Below are 22,461 nucleotides of genomic sequence, written 5' to 3' on the forward strand. Positions count from 1 at the left end.
ACAGGCGGCCCTCTCTTATTGGGCAATATCCTCTGTGGTCAGTGGTGACATAAACAACATTTAACATTTGAATCTCCACTTTACATAAACAAGTTATGAGGAAGGAACAGCTGATTGATCTTTATTATATGCAAATGTCATACACACATTCCTAATCGACCTGCCCTACCCATGAAAGTTGATCTTCCTTTATTTTAACCGCTAATAGTTGGATGTCATCATTGCACAAGATTCCCCTCCAGACTGTTTCAAAAAGATACCCAGTATTTAGACAGAAAAATGTTAGAGCAGTAACTGTGGATTATCCAGGCAAAAGAACTCCAAGAAACCATATCTTAAAAACTTGGACACAAGAAACCAAACCTTCTGTATGAATGGTATACTACGAGAAGTGAGTGAGTTCTCCTTTTTAAAAAGAGTGTCTTTGCATGACAATGTTGTAAGAACAACAGTGTATCGTCCAACATGACATAGACCTCCACGACCTGTCCAAGTATTGACAAACACGAGCTTTTTCCGGTCACGTCGATCATGTGTTACTATCAAAAGGAGAACAGACAAAGGTGTCCATCATAATCGTTGCTCCTACAAGTCTCCACTTCCACTGCTTCGTCTATTTTATAGCGGCTTAAATAACAAACTGTACCCACTTTAAAAGCTCTGAGACTAAATGTATCTACAGATCTACACAGACTCGTGTCTTATGGTTTTGTTGTTTGGCAGTCATCATCTAGGTTGCAGTGACCCGAAAAGCTCAGTGTTGTCAATACTTGGCAGGTAGTGGAGGTCTAGTTCATGTTGGAAGATACACTGTTGCTTACAACATTGTCATGCAAAGACACTCTTTAAAAAGGATAACTCACTCACTTCTAGTAGTATACCTATCTCATACAGATAGGTTTGTTCTTGTGGTCCAAGTTTTAAGATATTTGTTTCTGGAGTTCTTTTGCCCCTGGATAATCCACAGTAATGATCTAACATTTTTATGTATAAATACTGGGTACTTTTTTGAAACAGTCTGGAGGGAATCTTGTGAAATGATGACATCCAAATATTAGAGGTTAAAATAAAGGATGATCAACTTTCATGGGTAGGGCAGGTCGATAGGAATGTGTGTATGACATTTGCAATAATAAAGATCAATCAGCTGTTCCTCCTCATAACTTGTTTATGTAAAGTGGAAGATTCAAATGTTAAATGTTGTTTATGTCACCACTGAACCACAGAGGATATTGCCCAATAAGAGGGGCCGCCTGTGCTTCACAATCGTCTTCAGAAGAAAGGAAACGTCTCAGATGCGGCGGTCAAGGACAAGGCAGCTGAGAGGCAAGAAAGAAGGGGAGGAGGGAGTCATCAGGTGAGACTCGGAGTCTGATCCCAGCTGAAGTTAGTTTTTTCTTTATATATGTATATTTATATTATTATTTTTTTTCATCTTTCAGCGTGGCGGGGCCAGTGACGACACTGACCAGGCCACAAGGCACCAAAGTTGAAGAAAACAACGAGGATTCAGCTGCCAACCAAAAAGCCAAATCATCAAAAGAGTCAGGTATTTTTTTTTTTTTTTTTTTTTTTTGATTATGAATTTTTAGTTGTTACTGAACACTGAACAAAACAAAACAAAACATTGTAGCACAGTTAAGAGGCTTGGCTTTATTTGAGTGTGAAATATTTCACCCATGTTTCTGACACTCTGTAGACTCGGATGGGATAATAATAATAATAATAAAACTGGCATCTTGTCTGTATTGTGTGTCCCAGAACCTAGCCGCTGGAGGCGTTGTGCAGGCAAGCTTTCAGACATGCATGGAAGGGTCTAAAGACTTTGCTTGGGGCCATGATGAACTCAGGCCGCTGTCCACAGTCCTACAGTGAGTGGTTGGTCTGGGTTTGACACTCACGATGCGCTGGACACCATGTGGATCCTGGGGCTAAAGAAGGTAGGCTGACCTTTTCCTTCCAACTTAAACTCCTGCCTCCTGAATAGGTTATTGTTGTCATGTTGTTATTGTTATTCTCCAGCATGCTGAAAGGTTCAAAAGTTGTGAGTTTGCAAAGGGCTGAGTTTAAAGCTTTTCTTTTTTTTCTTTTTTTTTTTTTTAAAGATATTTTTGGCCTTTTTGAGCTTTTTTGACAGAGACAGCTTGAAGAGTGACAGGAAATGTGGGGAGAGAGAGATAGGGAATGACATGCAGGAAAGAGCCACAGGACTGAGCTTTGTGCTGGGGTGGATGCTCACCGACTGAGCTAAATGACACCCCCCCTAAGCTTATCTTATTTTAAACCAGTTAATTGTACAGAACATTTTAGAGCTCATTAATAATAATTTAAATTGTTCTGTATTCTCAAAATGTTTGTTTTGTGCAGAATTTGAAGAAGCGAAGACGTGGGTGGCCACAGACTCACGTTCAGCAAGAATGTAGATGTTAACCTGTTTGAAAGCACATCCGCATCCTGGGAGGCCTGCTGAGCACCTACCATCTAACTGGAGACACCCTGTTCCTAGACAAAGCTGTGAGTTAACACTCCTTCAAACCTTCATGTCCAATAAAAAAGAATTGAGCTGTACTTTCCAAGTACATGAGTACCTCTTTTCATCTCAGAACTCTTTACCACCAATCTAGAGACATAGTCTTTGCCAAAATAAAAAGATTGCACTTGTATTGCACCTTTCCAGTCTGTAGCATAATTAGCAATACTGTCTGGTCCGTGTCAGATTCTTAACACCCCAAACCACGTCAATATGACAGGAGTACGAGCTCCTCATTTAGCCTCGACTGGTTGGAATCCCCTGCCGTTCTTTGTGATGATCATTCTTCGTGTTTGTTTGTTTGTTTGGTCACCTTTATGCAAATTTTATAGCTACATACGAGCTGGGCAACACAAAGCATCATCCAATGATGAAATATTATATTAGCATAAGGAGTGTGATCTCTGAAAACTAAATAAACAATAAATCATAATAATAGGGGCTGGTTTCTGATTCCTATTTCTGACTTTGCTGAAGAGCATAAACGTGTTGGAGGAGACATTTTCCATTGGCCTTTCACTTATTTCATGTCGGTTTTTCAAGTCCTCCAGACCTTTAAATTGGACTGTAGACGCATATAATGTAATATGTGGTTCAACAGTTATTTGTTCAACTTTCTCTCTAAAGATTAAAAAAAATGTTTTCTAGGTCATAATACTTCGGGCTCCAGCTTTATTTTTTATTATCAGTTAATCTGCCAATTATTTTGTGATCACTAGTTGGGTTTATGAAAAACCACAAGGTAACTAAGGATTAATGGCTTCAGCTGTAGAAATGCCATATAGCGCCTTTGAAATAGCCCAGTAATTCCAAACCAACCAATCAGTTTTCCTGCAGAGAAACCTTCCCTCGTGTTCATATATGCTGATTTTGTCTTCCAGCTTTCAGCACCCCTGATATTTTAAAATCTGTGTTTTGGTGGCCTTTCTCCACAAATGCCTGCATGTAATCTGCAGTCCTTCTCTGCAGAAAGACATCGGCTCTGGCTGATGCCAGCCTTCAACACCCCGTCCAAGATCCCGTACTCTGATGTGAACATTGGCAAAGGCACAGCCCACCCGCTCGCTGGACTTCAGACAGCAACGTGGCAGAGGTCACAAAGCATCCAGCTGGAGTTCAGAGAGCTCACCCGCCTCACCCAGGACCCACGGTACCAGGTAACTACGGCAAGATATAACCATGCTCAGGGCACTTAGGCTCGGCTTTCCATTTGTAAGGGGTGTTAACACACAATTTGACGTCACTGTGTGTTCCAACATAACATGGTGTTCTAAACAGCACTGAGAGGTCCCACCTCTTTTTCTTGGTGCTGTTTAAACGGCTACGCAGTAATGAACAGCAACTGAGCTGATCATTCCAGCTGAAGCTGAGTCAATGTGTTCGACCTGACACAATGAGTCTCAAATGGACAGTGTTCAGAGTGTTTAATACTTTTAATGTAATAAACAATGTAGTTTCTTCCCCACCTTTTCATTTTCTTTGCTTTTTCTGTGGTGAAGCGTGTAGATCTAGATACATTTTCTCACCATTGTTTTGTCCATGCAGCAGTTTTTGTATGACCTTCTGTGTCATTAGCATTACTGGACTGCTAGCGGGGCTATAGACCATACCAACTGGAGATCTAGACTGGGTGTGTTAGCTTTTTCTAGCTTGATCTTGTATGACTTATACCTACTGGGTTTGATATCAGCTGCTGCTTTCGTGCCTTGCAGCAGCCATTGTCACTCTCCCATCGGACGGTGCTGCTGGGCAACTACAGAGTAATAATTTCGAGAGATGGGCTACATTCGAACCAAGAAGTCTTGTTAACATGGTACGTGTCCTTAGTCCATAGAGCCGGAAGGAAGACAGACTGATGCTTGTTAGCTGAGAATGTATTTGAAATGCTAAATGCCCAGTCAGCGACGCCCTGTGACTGAAACAGTCAAAATCCAGTCACCTTCCATCTTTAATCTGGTTTCAACCAGCACCTAAAACCCACCATGTTTCAGACAGCGTGTGTATTTTTAGGCTTTGATGAACCTTGTGACCAGTTCTGGTGCTGATTACTGCAGCTACAGCTTTTCTGACAATTACTACAAATCTACTTTTTTTCTGGACAATGCTCTTCTCAGTGTTTCCTGCAGCACACATATGAGCTTCAAAACAAAGGTATAATATGGGCAGGGTTTCACTCTCAAATCACACCCCTATTCCGGGAGGCACGTTGACTGATTCGTAGGAGATGTTGCAGCAAACAACAAGGAGATGAAAGGCCTCACTGACTTCTTACTGGCTTGCCCACGTCTTCTAGAAATATTATATACAATATATGGATCCACACTGGCTTTTCTAGTGGTGAAATGCTGTTGTTCTGAGAATACACTGCGCCTGGATTATCTGAAGCATATTCCTGCTGGTGTTTAGAATGGGCTCATCCCATAGGACAATGTTTGTGCTTATTTTGTCTTGATTGTTGACCACATTGTTTTAAATGTAATGTGCACTCTAAGCACAATGAGCTAAATGTCAGGTAGTCATTCTTATAATATTCATACATACTTTTCATTATTATTAGCTGTTGTCGACTTAATGAATGAATTCAGGCGAAACTCTGATGCACAGTCTAATTTTTGAATCTGTAATCAATAATTGTTAAATCTATTGGCAGGGTGGCTTCAACATTTAAAGATCATTTTCTTGTATGTAGATTAGTTTTTTCTGAGTCTGCGCAGCTTAACTCATCAGACTCTGACCTTGGTGGTCCAGGCTGCAGTGGCTGAAGTTATGACACAGGTCCACAAGCTGGACGGCAAGCTGGCGGTCTCGTGCCCATGTTCATCAACACAAACAATGGACAGTTCACCCATCAAGGCATCTACACACGGGGCAGAGCAGACACTACTATGAATACCTCCTGAAGCAGTGGATTCCAGGAGGGGCAAGAAGAGAACCAGTATACCAACTATAGATTCCGGTTTTTATCACAACCTGCTCAGCATAGCGTATGCACTCATGATTGCTTTTTCTTCAGACTGACTAATTTTAGAGTTTATAGAACCATTAGGATAACTTTACATACTCATAATGGTGACTACATAAATCTTCCAAAAATGTCTCTGTGGCATCACCCCCCATGAATCACCTCCACTTGTTACATTATCATGGGTTAGGTACTGTGACCTGTTTTAAGCCGGATCTGTTACATAACAAACAGGCCAGACGGGGGACACTGCCGCCGCTGGTTGTCTCCTTTAATTATGATTGTGGGATGTGTGTGTATAGAGCTATAGTGGTAACGTCTCAGTGTTAGAAAACAGTTAAAGACATGAAAGTGTTCTGCAGGCATGTGGTTTACTTTGGAGGGGATTGTTCCTGTTTATTAATCTTCATAGACACACACTCAGCTCTGCTGGAGGACAGGTTTAGACTAAGCAGCTTTGAATGAAATAGAATGAAATGAATTTTTGTTGGACGTGTGTTTTGCGCACCTATATAAGTCCACTCTGTAACTCCCTGTATGTCCTGTATGTTTAATTAATTTTCTCATTCATCATTAAACATTAAAATGTTCATTCTGTGTGTAATTTCAGGCTCTTGGAGGACTACCTGCAGGCGATCGAGGGTAAAGAAGAACCTGTTGCAGAAGTCTTCGCTAATGGCCTGACCTTTTTTGGAGAGGTCTCACATGGACAGTCGCCCTAAATGGGGTCGTAATATTCATGCCCCCCTCAAAATTCTCCTGCTGGTCCCTTCTTTAATCCCAGGCTCCAGACAGCGAATGTCACAAATGGGGAAAACATCTATTTTAACAGTCACAGATTTTCCAGCTTTTACAGCGCCGGTTTAGATCTCAGAGAACCAATTAATTGGGTGAAAAATCCATGTGATGCTAGTCAGACAATCCCAGTCTGTGTATCCTAATAAGCACTGCGACTCGAGTCAGTGAGTGAGAGGCAGGCAAGAAAGTGAGAGAAAAGTCATTTCACGTGGTGTCCTCGAGTTATTGAGCGGTTTCACTCCTGCATGTTCATTCTTCCCACAGACCGACCACAGTGAATATTAAAATCAGCAGTGTGAAGTGCCACTAGGAGACGAAGCACAGAGCTTCTCTTGAGAAACACGCCAAAGACACAGAAAATATATAAGCGAGTTCATTCACTGCCCAACAACAATGTTCCCTGAAATGTTGTTGAATTATACATTTCAATTGTTAACTATAGAGATTAATACTACTCAGCTACTTCAATATATACAACACGTTCTCTCATCAGCATGCAGGTCATTAAAAAGAGTGAGGAGGAGTATCCAGATCTTTTACACTGTTTAATACGGTTAAATGTAAAGGTCCTAATACTTCTAATATAAAACAAAAGACAGAGTCTGCAGGCATGCACTGTACTAAAATCCAAAGACATTTACACATAAAAAGAGGAAGAAACAAAGGTAGTATCACTTCCTAAATTGGTTGGTATGAACCCGCTCTAAATGGGCCACCATGGGTGAGACTTTATAGGTGCTAAATACATACAGGTGTCAGACACTGTGTACATAAAAACTAAATGCAACAGGAATCAGACAGAATAAAAATAAATTTTCCGTTCCAGAGAGCAAAACTTGTTTTTTGTACCAGGCGTAACATGTTTATTTCGCTGTGAGGTTTTAAATACGGGGCTTAGGGAGGTTCCTCCAATGGCCACTTGAGGCTGGACACAACTTTCTTGGCTCTGTAGAAATAACAGGCTATTCTAAAATAAGAAAAACATAATGATTGTGTTTCAGGTGATTTACACTAATGAAAACATGGTTATAATGTCATACATGATTAAGATAAATATACTTTATTATCCCACATGGCTAAATTTACTCGTAACAGCAGCAAAAGATGTGTAATATAAACTACAGAAATAAAAATGAAAAGGACAAACACTACGAACAGACACAAGGTGTCCTTCAGCCTATACAACAAACCAAAAGAACGGGAAACAACAGACGAGTGTGCAGACGTGCGAAAAAGTACTAAAGGTAAAGTGGGCCGTGATATAAATAATATTGACATGGTAAGAATTGTAATGAAAAATAAATAAGGATAAAAAATAAATATAAAAGCGTAGTGAGTAGTGGTGGTAATTGGAAAGCAAGAAACTACAACATGATCAGGTGGTGCAGGGGTTTGTAAAGTCTGGCAGGGATGAATGACCTGTGCAACCCTCCTTCTTACACCGTGGATGTAGCAGTCTACTGCTGAAGGAGCTGCTCAGGGACCCACGGTGTCATGTAGAGGGTGAAGGCGTTGTACATGATTCATGAAGGATTTCAGCTTAGCTAACACCTCCTCTCACCCATCTTCTATGGAGTCCAGAGGACAGCCCAGGACAGAGCTCGCTCTCCTGCTCACTTCATGGAGTCTTTCAACATATTCTGTAAATAGAGTCACTTTTAGTCTTTCACAAATTGTGGAGGGGGGCGTGGTCCGAGCAGGAAGTGAATGAGGCCGCCAGCAGGTAGTACCGCAGAGCATCGACCGCCCACCGGATGGCGGTCGAGCAGCTTCTGTTTAGTCAAACGTGAACACAGGTATTTAGTCCAGTTTTAGTCAAAACATTAGTCTTTTCTATTTTATTTCAGAATATTTTTTTTTGTTTTAATTATATCAGTTCACTTGTGTTCCAGCTAACATATTGATTAAATGTCTTGATTGAATTTAATTGAATGATTCATCTTCAATGCAACTTTGCTAAGTGTCTTGTCTGTTTGTTTCAATACACAGTTAATATGCACAGGATTTAATTTTTAATCTACTAATAGCAGGATACACCCTATAATGAAATTAAATTTCAATATAAATAAATTGATTTTTAGCCAGTTGCATCTACTAAAATATTCAAATTAAGATGAGTCCATCACTGTTCGTGTTTAGCACAAATGGGGAGGCTGGACTCATTCTTGACTGTTAGGCCAATGCACACATTTATAACGTCGGGCTGCAACTGGTTCGGGCTCTACAAAGCTGTCAATCAAAACTGCAGGCTCGGGTTGAACTCTATCGGGCCCGGGCCGGGTCGGGCCTGACTTCTAAGGCCCGTTTCATGCTCTAGATTGTGCTGTTCGACAACACCGTGTTTCTCCGTGCATGCTCGCTTGTTTTCAAGCCACAGGTGCGAGAGCAGCCAGAGGATCTCAAACATGTGGCCGTGACGCTGCTACAGTAAAAGAAGTGCTGGCACAAACACGGACAGCAGGACCGATGTGCTTTTTTTCTTATATAGTAGACGAAAACAAGGAGGACGTTTGTTCTTGCATGACATTTTGGTTTTTATTCGTCAACAAAAACACACATTGGCACATTTTCGTCAGTGTTTTTAGTTTTGTTTTTGGGGAGTGTTTTTAGAACTTGTATGCTCGTCTACGTCAAGGGAAAAAGGGGCTCGTTGAACGAACATATTTCGTCTCGTCTCGCGATGAAAATAACACTGCTGTGTGTTTACTCTGTTCTTGTTTTTTAGGATCATTTAGTGTGTTTCTGCCGGGCACTCTGGCCCTCGGTGCTCACAACGCCTGCTGATGACATATGGACTTGGCCAAACAGCTGATGAGACCTGCTACCAGATGTAGGCGCCCAGATGGAGACGGGCCTCAGTCCAGAGATCGTCCACTCAACATGCATCAGGGCAGCAACCGAGACATCGATGTAAAGGTAAGCAGAGATCGTGGCGTCAGAGTGGAACCACAGTGTCTGCTGATAAGTAGGCTCTGTGTCATTATTAAAGAGTATTACCTAAATACTAGATGTTTACACTCAGACGTGACTCTAAATTCTCTTTGTGTCACCTTCTGTTTGCTCTGTGATAGCTCGCAGACAGGCACAACTCCTGCGACCAGAGACGGTGGAGAGTGCTCTTCTACCTTGACAGGTTCCCAAGGACCACAAGTCAGGACTGGGGCTTGAGAGATACTCAGAACTTCAACAAGTACACCAAGGTCAGTGAAATGAAGGCGGTCTGTGTCAGGCGTGTCGTCAAAAGTAGTCAACAGAGGTTACCAAACACAAAATGAAAAATAAGGAAATGACTTGTTGTGAAAGGTACATTGGCAGCACTGTTTAAAACTGGAGCTGGAATAATGTGGCGCAGCTTAATGGGGAGAGGACAATAAGCTGCTCCATCCTCCTGCAGGAGGAGGAGTGAATGTCTCTCTGGAGCTCCATCACGTTCATTTGTCTCTCCTCCTCTGTAGGTTTAATTTCGAAGACGAAACGCCGACACCAACTTTGACACCTCCAGCAGCCCATTCTCACCGTCTTCCAGGTAAAAGTCAACTCCATCATGCTTTCTTTTTTTTTTTTTTTTTGGCGTCTCTGAACTGGACTCAAAAACCAGCCTGTGTCTCTCGCAGATCCAACCGGGGAGGACTGGAACGCAGTCATGTACCACGGGACGAATCACAGGGAGGCGTTCACGGGGGAATGTTCTCCTCCCATTTATTTCATTGTCTCACTCTCTTTGGAAACTGTATCCGCCCAATTGATCCAGATTGATTCGACTTTGTGGCTGTCAGGCAGCCGTATAACACTGTGAAAGAATTTATCATTGATTTGAAGAACAGCTGCAGTTGTACATATTGATCTGTGTTCATCAATCATTTGATCTTTTCCTGAGAACGCAAATAACTAGACACACTCCCAACGTGTTCTTGGCCATCGCTGTTGATAACTTGCAAATGCCCAGGAACTACTAAGGTACAGTATTATTTATTAGGTTAGATTATTACATAGCTGGCTTCATAGCTGCTTACAGTTAGAGATAGAAAGAAGTAGCGATCCTGCCCACAAAATGCATCAAAAAGTCTTTTTAATCTTTTATCCTAAACTGAATCCCACGCACTGTCTCCCAGTTCACCACTGAAGAACACAACTCTTGCTTTAAGAAGTTGTTCCATTCTTTACATGCTGGATGCTAATTCGATCTTATTCATAAAAAAGATGGATCAATAAAATAACTTCAATCGTGCACATCACAAACAAATAACAGCTTGTTGCTGGTAAAGGCTGGCTAAAAGAATCCCTGCCGGGTTGTGGAATCACCTGTTCTTTAATAACTCACAATAATGTTTAAAAATCCATTCACTACTTAGTTTTGATATCTCTTGTGTAGGATTTAGAGGTATATCGCAGTGTAGTTGTAGATGCAGCCAAGGAAAGAACAACTAGTGTCATCAAGTGTTTGTGTCTGTCAGTTCTGGGCACGGTGGTTCAACACGGCCATTGAGTCCATAGAAAGGATCTCATCATTTCGCACTTATACACTGATGAAAACATAGCTATGCATATTAATTCAATCAGTTCAATTTTATTATATAGCACCAATTCATAACAAAAGTTATCTCACAGATAACATGACACTCCATATAGAGCAGATCTAGACCATACCTTTTATAATATTATCTACAGAGACCCAACAGTATTATATTCCATTGCCGCTATATGCCTGAGCCCCTGAATCTTAGAGACTGAGACCCAACAAAGGGAGAGATCATGTTCATTGAAAGACTTTTAATGTGAAACATCACAGCAGTTCAAGTGAGTGATAGAAATAATCAGTGAATGAAAATAAGCTCATCAAAACAAGTCAACCAGTGAAAATAAAGGCCTGTCTCAAAATATCTAAAATAATTCAGCAGTGTTTTTTCTAGTCGAATGCTTGTTATAGGAAGTGTCCACGTATCAGCTGAACTCTACGGAGCCCCTAAAGGGACATGGTGAAAGAAAAAAAATGGAAGTGTTTCTGGTGCCACCAGAAAGTTTTCCTCGGCGCACCAGAAACTCGTGCCACACTAATAAAACTTTCTGGTGCGCACGAGAAATTCTAGTGCGCACCAGAAACACTTCCATTTTTTTTTCTTTCACCATGTCCCTTTAGGGGCTCCGTAGAACTCAGATATGCTGGGCATCCGTATCGTGGTACAGTGATGAAGGTCATAGTAATGGTACAGTATGGTTGTATACTGTATGTATGCATGTATGTTTGTTCTTGCACAGCGGTCCAGGATGAAGAGGAGCAAGAGGAGGCCATCAATAAAAGCTTGCACTCCAGAAGGCCAAGGAGGTAAAGAGGTCAGCCCCATGTCGGCCGCTAACATCCCATCACAGCGTGAGTCTACCTCTTCTAATGTTTGTTCTGGCTTCTGTCTGAAAACTCACACACAGCCACAGAAATCCAGGGTATCTTTGTTGTACAGCTAACCTGTTCACCAATAAGCCCATACACATGCCTCTGCAGGGCGCACATATAAAGAAATTTAATATCCATATTAAACCCTATTAAATAAATATTTTACTTGAAGCCTAAACATAGAGAAATCATAAAACAGCTATGCATAGGATAGTTCAGTAATGAAGTATAATTATACACACATGAAGAAGTCCAGACTGTAGCTAATCTGTTTATAACCCAGCTGAACCTCTCAGAATTCATTATGCCTCCATCATGGTCTCTGTTTGTAGTTCTGAAATGTGACGATGATGACAACCTGTTGTTTTTTTTTTTTTTTTTTTTTTAAAGATATTTTTGGCCTTTTTGAGCTTTTTTGACAGAGACAGCTTGAAGAGTGACAGGAAATGTGGGGAGAGAGAGATAGGGAATGACATGCAGGAAAGAGCCACAGGACTGAGCCTTTGTGCATGGGGTGGATGCTCTACCGACTGAGCTAAATGACACCCCCCCTAAGCTTATCTTATTTTAAACCAGTTAAATGTACAGAATCATTTTAGAGCTCATTAATAAATAATTTAAATTGTTCTGTATTCTCAAAATGTTTGTTTGTGGCAGAATTTGAAGAAGCGAAGACGTGGGTGGCCACAGAGCTCACGTTCAGCAAGAATGTAGATGTTAACCTGTTTGAAAGCACCATCCGCATCCTGGGAGGCCTGCTGAGCACCTACCATCTAACTGGAGACACCCTGTTCCTAGACAAAGCTGTGAGTTAACACTCCTTTCAAAACCTTCATGTCCTAATAAAAAAGAATTGAGCTGTACTTTCCAAGTACATGAGTACCTCTTTCATCTCAGACTCTTTACCACCAATCTAGAGACATAGTCTTTGCCATAAATAAAAAGATTGCACTTGTATTGCACCTTTCCAGTCTGTAGCATAATTAGCAATACTGTTTTCTGGTCCGTGTCAGATTCTTAACACCCAAACCACGTCAATATGACAGGAGTACGAGCTCCTCATTTAGCCTCGACTGGTTGGAATCCTCCTGCCGTTCTTTGTGATGATCATTCTTCGTGTTTGTTTGTTTGTTTGGTCACCTTTATGCAAATTTTATAGCTACATACGAGCTGGGCAACACAAAGCATCATCCAAATGATGAAATATTATATTAGCATAAGGAGTGTGATCTCTGAAAACTAAATAAACAATAAATCATAATAATAAGGGGCTGGTTCTCTGATTCCTATTTCTGACTTTGCTGAAGAGCATAAACGTGTTGGAGGAGACATTTTCCATTGGCCTTTCACTTATTTCATGTCGTGTTTTCAAGTCCTCCAGACCTTTAAATTGGACTTAGACGCATATAATGTAATATGTAGTTCAACAGTTATTTGTTCAACTTTCTCTCTAAAGATTAAAAAAAATGTTTTCTAGGTCATAATACTTCTGGCTCCAGCTTTATTTTTTATTATCAGTTAATCTGCCAATTATTTTTGTGATCACTAGTTGGGTTTATGAAAACCACAAGGTAACTAATGGATTAATGGCTTCAGCTGTAGAAATGCTACATATAGCGCCTTTGAAATAGCCCAGTAATTCCAAACCAACCAATCAGTTTATTCCTGCAGAGAAACCTTCCCTCTGTTCATATATGCTGAATTTTGTGTCTTCCAAGCTTTTCAGCACCCCTGATATTTTAAAATCTGTGTTTTGGTGCCTTTCATCCACAAATGCCTGCATGTAATCTGCAGTCCTTCTCTGCAGAAAGACATCGGCTCTCGGCTGATGCCAGCCTTCAACACCCCGTCCAAGATCCCGTACTCTGATGTGAACATTGGCAAAGGCACAGCCCACCCGCCTCGCTGGACTTCAGACAGCACTGTGGCAGAGGTCACAAGCATCCAGCTGGAGTTCAGAGAGCTCACCCGCCTCACCCAGGACCCACGGTACCAGGTAACTGACCAAGATATAACCATGCTCAGGGCACTTAGGCTCGGCTTTCCATTTGTAAGGTTGTTAACACACAATTTGACGTCACTGTGTGTTTCCAACATAACATGGTGTTTCTAAACAGCACTGAGAGGTCCCACCTCTCTTTTCTTGGTGCTGTTTAAAACGGCTACGCAGTAATGAACAGCAACTGAGGCTGATCATTCCAGCTGAAGCTGAGTCAATGTGTTCGAGCCTGACACAATGAGTCTCAAATGGACAGTGTTCAGAGTGTTAATACTTTTAATGTAATAAACAATGTAGTTCTTCCCCACCTTTTCATTTTCTTTGCTTTTTCTGTGGTGAAGCTGTAGATCTAGATACATTTTCTCACCATTGTTTTGTCCATGCAGCAGTTTTGTATGACCTTCTGTGTCATTAGCATTACTGGACTGCTAGCGTGGCTATAGACCATACCAAACTGGAGATCTAGACTGGGTGTGTTAGCTTTTTCTAGCTTGATCTTGTATGCATTAATACCTACTGGGTTTGATATCAGCTGCTGCTTTCGTTGCCTTGCAGCAGCCATTGTCATCTCTCCCATCGGACTGTGGCTAGCTGGCAACTACAGAGTAATAATTTCGAGAGATGGGCTACATTCGAACCCAAGAAGTCTTGTTAACATGGTACGTGTCTTAGTCCATAGAGCCAGGAAGGAAGACAGACTGATGCTGTTAGCATGAGAATGTATTTGAAATGCTAAATGCCCAGTCAGCGACAGCCTCTGTGACTGAAACAGTCAAAATCCAGTCACCTTCCATCTTTAATCTGGTTTCACCAGCACCTAAAACCCAGCCATGTTCAGACAGACGTGTGTATTTTTAGTCTTTGATGAACCTTGTGACCCAGTTCTGGTCTGATTACTGCAGCTACAGCTTTTCTGACAAATTACTACAAATCTACTTTTTTTCTGGACAATGCTTCTTCTCAGTGTTTCCTGCAGCACACATATGAGCTTCAAAACAAAGGTATAATATGGGCAGGGTTTCACTCTCAAATCACACCCCTATCCAGGGAGGCACGTTGACTGATTCGTAGGAGATGTTACAGCAAACAACAAGGAGATGAAGCCTCACTGACTTCTTACTGGCTTGCCCACGTCTTCTAGAAATATTATATACAATATATGGAGTCCACACTGGCTTTTCTAGTGGTGAAATGCTGTTGTTCTGAGAATACACTGCGCCTGGATTATCTGAAGCATATTTCCTGCTGGTGTTTAGAATGGGCTCATCCCATAGGACAATGTTCTGTGCATTATTTTGTCTTGATTGTTGACCACATTGGTTTTAAATGTAATGTGCACTCTGAAGCACAATGAGCTAAATGTCAGGTAGTCATTCTTATAATATTCATACATATCTTTCATTATTATTAGCTGTTGTTCGACTTAATGAATGAATTCAGGCGAAACTCTGATGCACAGTCTAATTTTTGAATCTGTAATCTAATATAATTAGTTAAATCTATTGGCAGGGTGGCTTCAACATTTAAAGATCATTTTCTTGTAATGTAGGATTAGTTTTTCTGAGTCTGCGCAGCTTAACTCATCAGACCTCTGACCTTGGTGTTCCAGGCTGCAGTGGCTGAAGTTATGACACAGGTCCACAAGCTGGACGGCAAGCTGGACGGTCTCGTGCCCATGTTCATCAACACAAACAATGGACAGTTCACCCATCAAGGCATCTACACACTGGGGGCCAGAGCAGACAGCTACTATGAATACCTGCTGAAGCAGTGGATCCAGGGAGGCAAGAAGGAGAACCAGTAAGTCCAACTAGAGATTCCTGTTTTTATCACAACCTGCTCAGCATAGCTGATGCATCATGATTGCTTTTCTTCAGACTGACTTAATTTTAGAGTTTTAATTAGAACCATTAGGATAACTTTACATACTCATTAATGGTGACTACATAAATCTTCCAAAAATGTCTCTGTGGCATCACCCTCCCATGAATCACCTCCATCTTGTTACATTATCATGGGTTAGGTACTGTACCTGTTTTAAGCCGGATCTGTTACATAACAAACAGGTCCAGACGGGGGGGACACTGCTCCGCCTGGTTGTCTCCTTTAATGTATGATTGTGGGATGTGTGTGTATAGAGCTGATAGGTTGTAACGTCTCAGTGTTAGAAAACAGTTAAAGACATGAAAGTGTTTCTGCAGCATGTGGTTACTTTGGAGGGGATTGTTCCTGTTTATTAATCTTTCATTAGACACACACTCAGCTCTGCTGGAGGACAGGTTTAGACTAAGCAGCTTTGAATGAATGAATGAAATGAATTCTTTGTTGGACGTGTGTTTTGTCTCACCTATATAAGGTCCACTCTGTACTCCCTGTATGTCACTGTATGTTTAATTAATTTTCTCATTCATCATTAAACATTAAAATGTTCATTCTGTGTGTAATTTCAGGCTCTTGGAGGACTACCTGCAGGCGATCGAGGGTGTAAAGAAGAACCTGTTGCAGAAGTCTTCGCCTAATGGCCTGACCTTTGTTGGAGAGGTCTCACATGGACAGTTCAGCCCTAAAATGGTCAGTAATATTCATGCCCCCCTCAAAATTCTCCTGCTGGTCCCTTCTCTTTTAATCCCAGGCTCCAGACAGCGAATGTCACAATATGGGAGAAACATCTATTTTAACAGTCACAGATTTTCCAGCTTTTACAGCGCCGGTTTAGATCTCAGAGAACCAATTATATTGGGTTGAAAAATCCATGTGATGCTAGTCAGACAATCCAGTCTGTGTATCCTAATAAGCACTGCGACTCGAGTCAGTGAGTGAGAGGCAGGCAGAAACAGTGAGAGAAAAGTCATTTCACGTGGTGTCCTCGAGTTATTGAGCGGTTTCACTCCTGCATGTTCATTCTTCCCACAGACCGACCACAGTGAATATTAAAATCAGCAGTGTGAAGTGCCACTATGAGACGAAGCACAGAGCTTCTCTTGAGAAACACGCCAAAGACACAGAAAATATATAAGCGAGTTCATTCACTGCCCAACAACAATGTTCCCTGAAATGTTGTTGAATTATACATTTCAATTGTTAACTATATAGATTAATACTACTCAGCTACTTCAATATATACAACACTGTTCTCTTCATCAGCATGCAAGGTCATTAAAAAGAGTGATGGAGGAAGTATTCAGATCTTTTACTACTGTTAATACTGTTAAATGTAAAGGTCCTAATACTTCTAATATAAAACATAAAGACATTAGAGTCTGCAGGCAATGCACTGTACTAAAATCCAAAGACATTTACACATAAAAAGAGGAAGAAACAAAGGTAGTATCACTTCCTAAATTGTTGGTATGAACCCGCTCTAAATGGCACCATGGTTGAGACTTTATAGGTGCTAAATACATACAGGTGTCAGACACTGTGTACATATACAAACTAAATGCAACAGGAATCAGACAGAATAAAAATAAATTTTCCGTTCCAGAGAGCAAAACTGTTTTTTGTACCAGGCTGTAAACATGTTTATTTCTGCTGTGAGGTTTTAATACAGGGGCTTATGGAGGTTCCTCCAATGGCCACTTGAGGCTGGACACAACATTTCTTTTGCTCTGTAGAAATAACAGGCTTATTCTAAAATAAGAAAAACATAATGATTGTTGTTTTCAGGTGATTATACACTAATGAAAACATGGTTATGAATGTCATACATGATTAAGATTAAATTATACTTTATTTATCCCACAATGGCTAAATTTACTCGTAACAGCAGCAAAAGATGTGTAATATAAACTACAGAAATAAAAATGAAAAGGACAAACACTACGAACAGACACAAGTATCCTTCAGCCTATACAACAAACCAAAAATGAACGGGAAACAACAGACGAGTGTGCAGACGTGCGAAAAAGTACTAAAGGTAAAGTGGCCGTGATATAAATAATATTGCACATGGTAAGAAATTGTAATGAAAATATAAATACGGATAAAAAATAAATATAAAAGCTATGGTGAGTAGTGGTGGTAATTGGAAACAGAAACTACAACATGATCAGGTGGTGCAGGTGTTGTAAAGTCTGGCAGGGATGAATGACCTGTGCAACCTCTCCTTCTTACACCGTGGATGTAGCAGTCTGCTGCTGAAGGAGCTGCTCAGGGACCTCACGGTGTCATGTAGAGGGTGAGAGGCATTGTACATGATTCATGAAGGATTTCAGCTTAGCTAACATCCTCCTCTCACCCACTTCTTCTATGGAGTCCAGAGGACAGCCCAGGACAGAGCTCGCTCTCCTGATCACTTCATGGAGTCTTTCAACATATTCTGTAAATAGAGTCACTTTTAGTCTTTCACAAATTGTGGAGGGGGCGTGGTCCGAGCAGAGGGTGAATGAGCGCCCCAGCAGGTAGTACCGCAGAGCATCGACCGCCCACCGGATGGCGGTCGATGCAGCTTCTGTTTAGTCAAACGTGAACACAGGGTATTTTAGTCCAGTTTTAGTCAAAACATTTTAGTCTTTTTCTATTTATTTCAGGAATATTTTTTTTTTGTTTATTAATTCCAGTTCACTTGTGTTCCACAGCTAACATATTGATTAAATGTCTTGATTGAATTTAATTGAATGAATTCATCTTCAATGCAACTTTGCTAAGTGTCTTGTCTGTTGTTTCAATACACAGTTAATATGCACATGATTTAATTTTTTAATCTACTAATAGCAGGTACACCCTATAATGAAATTAAATTTCAATATAAATAAATTGATTTTATGCCAGTTGCATCTACTAAAATATTCAAATTAAGATGAGTCCATCACTGTTAGTGTTTAGCACAAATGGGGAGGCTGGACTCATTCTTGACTGTTAGGCCATATGCACACATTTTAATAACGTCGGGCTGCAAACTGGTTCGGGCTCTACAAAGCTGTCAATCAAAACTGCAGGCTCGGGTTGAAATCTATCGGGCCCGGGCCGGGTCGGGCCTGACTTCTAAGGCCCGTTTCATGCTCTAGATTGTGCTGTTCGTACACCGTGTTTCTCCTGCATGCTGCTTGTTTTCAAGCCACAGGTGCGAGAGCAGCCAGAGGATCTCAAACATGTGGCCGTGACGCTGCTACAGTAAAAGAAGTGCTGGCACAAACACATGACAGCAGGACCGGATGTTGCTTTTTTTCTTATATAGTAGACGAAAACAAGGAGGACGTTTTTGTTCTTGCATGACATTTTTGTTTTTATTCGTCAACAAAAACACACATTGGCACATTTTTCGTCAGTGTTTTTAGAACATTGTATCGTCTCGTCTACGTCAAGGGAAAAAGGCTCGTTGACGAACATATTTCGTCTCGTCTCGTCTGATGAAAATAACACTGCTGTTCTTGTTTTTTTAGGATCATTTAGTGTGTTTCTTGCCGGGCACTCTGGCCCTCGGTGCTCACAACGGCCTGCCTGATGATCACATGGACTTGGCCAAACAGCTGATGGAGACCTGCTACCAGATGTATGCCCAGATGGAGACTGGCCTCAGTCCAGAGATCGTCCACTTCAACATGCATCAGGGCAGCAACCGAGACATCGATGTAAAGGTAAGCAGAGATCGTGGCGTCAGAGTGGAAACACAGTGTCTGCTGATAAGTAGGCTCTGTGTCATTATTAAAGAGTATTACCTAAATAACTAGATGTTTACACTCAGACGTGACTCTAAATTCTCTTTGTGTCACCTTCTGTTTGCTCTGTGATAGCTCGCAGACAGGCACAACCTCCTGCGACCAGAGACGGTGGAGAGTCTCTTCTACCTGTACAGGTTCACCAAGGACCACAAGTATCAGGACTGGGGCTTTGAGATACTTCAGAACTTCAACAAGTACACCAAGGTCAGTGAAATGAAGGCTGTCTGTGTCAGGCGTGTCGTCAAAAGTATGTCAACAGAGGTTACCAAACACAAAATGAAAAATAAGGAAATGACTTGTTGTGAAAGAGTAACATTGGCAGCACTGTTTAAAACTAAAAACACACGTATGGACCTGCCTGCCCGACCTCAATCCGACAGGTTCTGACAAAGTGATCGGTTTCAGGTTGAGTTAAGGACATTTGTTGCGTAAAGTTCAGGGTACAGGTTTGGGAGAGACTGCTTGCCAGTCTGTTGCAAAGCACTAGCCTCACTCTCGTGGATCAAACAAATATATCCCCTGACTCAGGTGTAAGTCAGGTTCACTGTAGATGTAGATGAATCCCTGTGTGTTTCCCCTCAGGTGTCCTCCGGCGGCTACACCTCCATCAATAACGTGCGTGACCCAGACTACACGAGTCCGCGAGACAAGATGGAGAGCTTCTTCCTGGGAGAGACCCTGAAATATCTGTACCTGCTCTTCTCAGACGACCCCAACCTCATCAGCCTAGACCAGTATGTCTTCAACACTGAAGCTCATCCCCTGCCTATATGGCCTTCCACTGCGTGACACACGCGCGCGCACACACACACACAAATTCAAATGGCAGATGAAACTGCACGTATAACCAGAACAAACACCTCAGGATAATTCCTTCATCTTCTGTCTCAGTGACTGAATGCTGTGAAATCTCAGACCACAGATGGAAAAAGCCTCTTTTTACTGTTTGGATCAACTGTTTGCAAAAAAAAAAAAAACAAGAGCCTCCTTCTTGTTAATTTATTTGACTAGTCCTTTTGGTTGCATGGACTTCTGGTAGCTCCAGAGTTTATGCTGGACAAGCAGAGGATGGTTTTTGTCCTCATGACCACCCAGCATTAAAGAAAAGACCTGATCGTGACTTGAATTGTATTTAAAGCTGCTTCATAGCTTCTATTTTGATTACAGTTGTGAACATTGTATTTCTAACAAAACAACTTAAGTGACAAATTGTGTCACAGAGACAAAAAGTCTTACTTCACCCTTGCATTGTATTCCTATTCCAGTGAAAAGGGTTCTGAAACAGCATTTAACTCGTTCTAAACAAAGTGTGTCTGCCCTGGTGGTCTGACCCCACAGTTCCACCTCACCGCTCTGCTGACATGTTCGTACGTCATCATGACTCATAAAAAGCTTCTTCATCATCATGCCGTGTGCTAAATACACCTGTTCTCACATGAAAACAGGAAATAAATCTGAAGCTTCCTGACAGGTCTTCACACAAGAAATGTGACTGTGCTGCCTAAAAGTTCATGTCAAGGAGAAAACATTGTAAAGTCTTCACACTGCAACATGATTAATGGGTGACGCTGACCAGTCGTCAGAAGTCAGACATAATGTTCTAATAGGGTTGGGTGATATGATGATCCATACTGATGTTCAGATCCTTACAGAAGCATTAACAGTGAATGTTGACGTCTTATTAATGATTAAATTAAAGCCATTAATTACAAGCCATAACCCTTAAAAATATGATATGCCTGATAGGATTTGCCCAGCATTTGAATGTTGCAGCTGGTGAAACTGATTCTCATATTTTATAAGCTGATCATGCTGAATGTTTACACGTCAAATCTTAATCTGCAAAGTGACCTGAGAGACCCAAGTAACATGTTCAAAGTAGAATTGAGATACTGAAGTATCTAAAAATTGGAGTCTCGTACTCCACTGCCATTATGTTGCCATCATTTATACAGTGAAGTACCTTGGCTCATCAGGTGTTTCATTTTCTGTTGGACTAGTCCTGCTTGGTTAAAACCGTCTCTTAAATGTAGGTCACTAAACGTGACATAGTAAATGTTTAGTGAAGGTCATCCATATCACCCATTCCTTATTCATCAAAATAAATTCTTTCTGCTTCACTTCTGCCCCTATTTTTCTTGCCTTATCGTCTGTGAGGCGTTACTTCTTGCAGCCTGTGTGAAGTGAACCCTGACGGGCTAGAATCACTTTCTCCATTTTACACTTGTTCATGAACACAACATGGTGGCAACCAGCAATGAAACGACTGGTCTGATGACACGTTGATCATGTTGCCGCAGTGTGAACATGCGGTGAGGATTCTGTCAATGTCTGTGTGGGTTGGTGTGATACTGAAAACAATTTTCAACCTCTCCTCCATCATCGCTCTCTACTCGGGGCTCACATGACCTTGGTCTGGTTCCAGTTGCCAAGCAGCAGATTTACTTATGAACTGTGAAGATTCAGCTACATTGTTGACCTTTTTATACTGAGCAGCTGCTCTTTGACTGCATTTCTTTCTTTTGTCCTTTTCCTTAAGGTGTAGAGTACATTTGTTTTTCTTTCAGGTGAGATTTTAAATATAAATTTAGCATAATATATTTGGTTTGTAGTGTATATTTAAAAGGTGTAATTACAGCTGTCTCAGTGCAGTGGGTAGTCATGTCTTCTGCACAGCTTGCAGTCATTCCTGTAAATATTCCAGTTTACATCATCGCTCTACTTGTAGATGTTGACTTAAGGACTTCATGATTTCGTATTAAGACCAAACGTCTTGTAAATTCTGTGTATTTTTTTTCTTGTCCTTGGTGTTGTTTCACATGTGCCTTTAATGTTGCTTCGGACAACATTCAAAAGACATTCAACTGTTAACGGTCTGTAAATGTCCATTTCTATTCCATTTGTGCTATTTTTACATGTGCATATGTTGCTGATTTGCAGCTTACGGTCATTGTGACTTCTGCAGAAATAACTATTTTTACAGTGAAATAAGGATTGATATATTTCCAGCAGTCCCTCAAAAGAATCTATCTTTCTGTAGTCACCACCGTTTGTGTGTGTGTGCGTGTGTAAACAGGCTCTGTGTGATCTCTCCCTGGATGTATTTCAGCAAATTCATGAGCC

At 41.2% G+C, this 22,461-nt stretch overlaps 1 protein-coding gene across 3 annotated transcripts in view; it reads left to right on the plus strand.

Moving 5' to 3' along the window:
- man1b1b (mannosidase, alpha, class 1B, member 1b) overlaps positions 1-22,322 on the plus strand; it is a 28,078-nt gene extending 5,756 nt beyond the window's left edge. The window contains exons 3-9 of one of the 3 annotated variants that reach the window (XM_027278181.1): positions 12,337-12,485; positions 13,474-13,675; positions 15,288-15,478; positions 16,129-16,249; positions 19,060-19,254; positions 19,411-19,542; positions 19,921-22,322. In XM_027278181.1, coding sequence (XP_027133982.1) covers positions 13,508-13,675; positions 15,288-15,478; positions 16,129-16,249; positions 19,060-19,254; positions 19,411-19,542; positions 19,921-20,127 — 1,014 coding nt within the window. In that variant the 5' untranslated portion in view covers positions 12,337-12,485; positions 13,474-13,507 and the 3' untranslated portion in view covers positions 20,128-22,322. Of the gene's footprint in view, positions 1-12,336; positions 12,486-13,473; positions 13,676-14,233; positions 14,338-15,287; positions 15,479-16,128; positions 16,250-19,059; positions 19,255-19,410; positions 19,543-19,920 lie in introns of those variants that run through there. The other 2 variants (XM_027278180.1, XM_027278182.1) reach the window with 2 other exon arrangements.
- Positions 22,323-22,461: the final 139 nt, after the last annotated feature.

The sequence above is a fragment of the Larimichthys crocea genome, chromosome III (assembly GCF_000972845.2).
Source record: "Larimichthys crocea isolate SSNF chromosome III, L_crocea_2.0, whole genome shotgun sequence".
Classification (NCBI taxonomy): domain Eukaryota; kingdom Metazoa; phylum Chordata; class Actinopteri; family Sciaenidae; genus Larimichthys; species Larimichthys crocea.